Source organism: Nerophis lumbriciformis, linkage group LG03 (assembly GCF_033978685.3).
Source record: "Nerophis lumbriciformis linkage group LG03, RoL_Nlum_v2.1, whole genome shotgun sequence".
NCBI lineage: Eukaryota > Metazoa > Chordata > Actinopteri > Syngnathiformes > Syngnathidae > Nerophis > Nerophis lumbriciformis.
The window spans coordinates 25487501-25492500 of NC_084550.2; the positions used below are offsets into that span (position 1 = coordinate 25487501).

Consider the following 5000-nt stretch of genomic DNA (forward strand, 5'->3'; position numbering starts at 1 on the left):
CATACATATATATGTGCCTTTACCTTCGCTGTAATAACGGTCTGCTATGGCATCTTTTTTCCGTCTCTTCGCAATTAAAGGCTCGTCGTGGAGCAAAGCCCCCTTTGATGGTTAAATCCTCGAAATGAATGTGCCACAAGCCAGAGGCTAAATAGCTAAATGCTAGCTCAGCTGTTGTCTCGCAACCACTTGATACACAATCCTACGTAGTGGAGCGGCTTTTGGGACTATTGTGGAGTTTACTCTGATATTTTTACCTTTCTGTCCCCCCCAGTTGTTTGGTGCCTTGCTCAGAGGCTGCTGTGCTGACCTCTCCTACCTCAACTTGTCCAAGAACTGCTTCTCACACAGGTGGGTAGAAATCACCTCAGACAGAGTAGAGGAGTGTTCTTCCGGACCCATACATACCCACTGAGAGGGAAGATGGAGCTAATTATGGGCCTGCTGCAATACAAGCAGCCCATATTATTATTCCTCATACTTCAACTTGCGTCATTATAGATCCGCACGTTTCTCTTACGATTAATACGACACGGATCGGCCAACGAGCCCCCACATATGCTATACCGTCGGAAAGGTTTTAGTCGCGCCTACGACGCTGCTATAAGTTGGCGACATTTTGTGTTACCACGGTGACGCTATTCACGAATATAAAAAAACAGGCCAATTGAATGGGTACATACCATTTAAATGGAGACGAACGCCAAAAAGTCAAGATTACCTCCTCTTGTAGCTCAGCCGTACTTTCACGTAGCTCGGTGCTTAACATCTCATTTTGTTCACACACATGCTATCAGCTAACTGATAGCATGCCAGCGTTAGCTTGCTAGCATGCTAACACGAGCATGATGTTTTTTTTAAGCTAAATTTGCTTTCGTTTACCCCAGAGTCAAATGACTTGCTTACGTGACACTTGTTAACTGTTAGCATGCAAACTTTAGCATGCTAGCAAGTTAATATTAGCATGCTAACTTTTGTTTTTGCAGTTTTTTCACTTTTTTTTCTCTACTTCTGCAGCCATACACCTTACAGCCGTGTTGCTTGATACGTCAGACATGCTAACTGTTAGCATGCCATCGTTAGCACGCTAACTGTTAGCATGCCATCGTTAGCACACACACATTTTAATGTAAGCATGCTAATGTTTTAGGCTAGCTCTATAGATCATTTTGTTCACACACTCGTCTATTTTCGACACAAACCAACTGATAGCATGCCAACGTTAGCTTGCTTGCATGCTAACATGAGCATGATATTTTTTTTAAGGTAAATTTGCTTCCGTTTACCACAGAGTCAAAAATAGCTTTGTACGTGACACTTGTTAACTGTTAGCATGTAAACTTTAGCATGCTAGCAAGTTGATATTAGCATGCTAGCTTCTTTTTTTTTTACGTTCTTTTCACTTTTTTCTCTATTTTCGCTGCCATACACCTTACAGCCGTGTTACTTGATTATGTGAGACATGCTTACTGCTAGCATGCCATCGTTAGCACACACACATTTTAATGTAAGCATGCTAATGTTTTAGACTAGCTCTATAGCTCATTTTGTTCACACACTTGTCTACTTTCGATACAAGGTAACTGATAGCATGCCAACGTTAGCTTGCTAGCATGCTAACATGAGCATGATATTTTTTTAAGCTAAATTTGCTTCCGTTTACCCCAGAGTCAAAAATAGCTTGGTACGTGACATTTGTTAACTGTTAGCATGTAAACTTTAGCATGCTAGCAAGTTAATATTAGCATGCTAACTTTTGTTTTTTTCCGTTTTTTCACTTTTTCCTCTACTTCTGCTGTCATACACCTTACAGCCGTGTTGCTTGATACGTGAGACATGCTAACTATTAGCATGCCATCGTTAGCACACACACATTTTAATGTAAGCATGCTAATGTTTTGGGCTAGCTCTATAGATCATTTTGTTCACACACTTGTCTATTTTCGACACAAACCAACTGATAGCATGCCAACGTTAGCTTGCTTGCATGCTAACATGAGCATGATATTTTTTTAAGCAAAATTTGCTTCCGTTTACCCCAGAGTCAAATAGCTTGGTTACGTGACACCTGTTAACTGTTAGCATGCAAATTTTAGCAAGTTAATATTAGCATGCTAACTCTTTTTTTTTGCCGTTTTTTCACTTTTTTCTCTACTTCCGCAGCCATACACCTTACAGCCGTGTTGCTTGATACGTGAGACATGCTAACTGTTAGCATGCCATCGTTAGCACACATGCTAAGTGTTATATTATAATATAAGCATGCTAATGTTTTAGGCTAGCTCTATAGCTCATTTTGTTCACACACTTGTCTACTTTTGATACAAGGTAGCTGATAGCATGCCAACGTTAGCTTGCTAGCATGCTAACATGAGCATGATATTTTTTTAAGCAAAATTTGCTTCCGTTTACCCCAGAGTCAAATAGCTTGGTTACGTGACACTTGTTAACTGTTAGCATGCAAATTTTAGCAAGTTAATATTAGCATGCTAACTCTTTTTTTTTTTGCCGTTTTTTCACTTTTTTCTCTACTTCCGCAGCCATACACCTTACAGCCGTGTTGCTTGATACGTGAGACATGCTAACTGTTAGCATGCCATCGTTAGCACACACACATTTTAATGTAAGCATGCTAATGTTTTAGGCTAGCTCTATAGATCATTTTGTTCACACACTTGTCTATTTTCGACACAAACCAACTGATAGCATGCCAACGTTAGCTTGCTAGCATGAGCATGATATTTTTTTTTAAGCTAAATTTGTTTCCGTTTACCCCAGAGTCAAAAATAACTTGGTACGTGACACTTGTTAACTGTTAGTATGTAAACTTTAGCATGCTAGCAAGTTGATATTAGCATGCTAACTTTTTTTGTGTGTGTTTTTTTCACTTTTTTCTCTGTTTTCGCAGCCATACACCTTACAGCCGTGTTACTTGATTATGTGAGACATGCTTACTGTTAGCATGCCATCGTTAGCACACACACATTTTAATGTAAGCATGCTAATGTTCTAGGCTAGCTCTATAGATCATTTTGTTCACACGCTCTTCTACTTTCGACACAAACCAACTGATAGCATGCCAACGTTAGCTTGCTTGCATGCTAACATGAGCATGATATTTTTTTAAAGCAAAATTTGCTTCCGTTTACCCCAGAGTCAAAAATAGCTTGGTTGTGTGACACTTGTTAACTGTTAACATGCAAACTTTAGCATGCTAGCAAGTTAATATTAGCATGCTAACTTTTGTTTTTTTTCCATTTTTTCACTTTTCCTCTACTTCCACAGCCATACACCTTACAGCCGTGTTACTTGATATGTGAGACATGCTAACTATTAGCATGCCATCGTTAGCACACACACATTTTAATGTAAGCATGCTAATGTTTTATACTAGCTCTATAGCTCATTTTGTTCACACACTTGTCTACATTCGATACAAGGTAGCTGATAGCATGCCAACGTTAGCTTGCTAGCATGCTAACATGAGCATGATATTTTTTTAAGCTAAATTTGCTTCCGTTTACCACAGAGTCAAAAATAGCTTTGTACGTGACACTTGTTAACTGTTAGCATGTAAACTTTAGCATGCTAGCAAGTTGATATTAGCATGCTAACTTTTTTTGTGTGTGTTTTTTTCACTTTTTTCTCTGTTTTCGCAGCCATACACCTTACAGCCGTGTTACTCGATATGTGAGACATGCTTACTGTTAGCATGCCGTCTTTAGCACACATGCTAAGTGTTACATTTTAATGTAAGCATGCTAATGTTTTATTTTTCCTGTATTTTATATTATTACTTTAAACTGTTTTATATTTTAAAAAAATTATTTATTTATTTGTTTTTTGTCATTTTTGTAAAATTATTTGTATTTATTTATTTTTTTGCCGTTTTTTCACTTTTTTCTCTACTTCCGCTGCCATACACACTTGATTATGTGAGACATGCTTACTGTTAGCATGCCATCGTTAGCACACATGCTAAGTGTTACATTTTAATACAAGCATGCTAATGTTTTAGGCTAGCTCTATAGCTCATTTTGTACAGTTACACCTAAATCTCACGGATTCAGACACTCGGCACCATCTTAAAAGTACGGCGGCTTCCGACGACCCCCGGGACAGCGGTCTGGGGCACAGATATTCCGCGGGGATTTTCTAGTTATAGACAAGAGTTCTAATCCCTGTCTTCATTCCTACTGTATCATATTTGTCTTTTGCTCCCACTTACTCCGGCCTTCGCCATCGTTTTTCTCACTTCTTTGCCGAACCCAAACGACCGTATAAGCTACTGGTTCCAACCCCTTGATGCGGGTGCATAAACACGATGATACAGTGAAGCATCCACCCTGTTAATGATGTTCACCGTGGTCTATTTTTACAGTTAAGGTCTGTTTGTTTCTGGGTTTAAATAAGCACATGATCAGAGTTTTATACAGCCGCTCTGTCTGTTAAATGCACAGATGGGTGTTTTTACTTTTACGACATGCCGGGTTATTTTCTAGCTTTTGTGTCTACCTTTAAAGGAGAACTTATTTCCCTATCATTCACAATCCCAACGCAAGACAAGAACCTGTATTTAATTTATTTTTTTTGGCATTTTTATTCATAATATATATAGTTAAGGTCAAAAATGTACATACACTTGTAAAGAACCATGCTTGACGGTAGGCATAGTGTTTCTGGGATTAAATCACATGGACAAAGATAAGACCTTCTGGAGGAAAGTTCTGTGGTCGGACAAAACAAAAATGGAGCTGTTTGGCCACAATACCTAGCAATATGTTTGGAGGAGAAAAGGTGAGGCCTTTAATCCCAGGAACACCATTCTTACCGTCAAGCATGGTGGTGGTAGTATTATGCTCTGGGCCTGTTTTCCTGCCAATGGAACTGGTGCTTTACAAAGGGTAAATGGGACAATGAAAAAGGAGGATTACCTCCAAATTCTACAAACCTAATATCATCAGCCCGGAGAAATGGGTCTGGGGCACAGTCGGACAATT

The 5000-nt window shown here is 39.0% G+C and overlaps 1 protein-coding gene across 10 annotated transcripts in view; it reads left to right on the plus strand.

Moving 5' to 3' along the window:
- carmil3 (capping protein regulator and myosin 1 linker 3) overlaps window positions 1-5000 on the plus strand; it is a 265948-nt gene that overhangs the window by 162477 nt on the left and 98471 nt on the right. For all 10 annotated transcript variants that reach the window (XM_061935936.1, XM_061935943.1, XM_061935994.1 and 7 more), the window contains one exon: window positions 275-351. In XM_061935936.1, the coding sequence (XP_061791920.1) occupies window positions 275-351 (77 nt within the window). The remainder of the gene's footprint in view (window positions 1-274; window positions 352-5000) is intronic.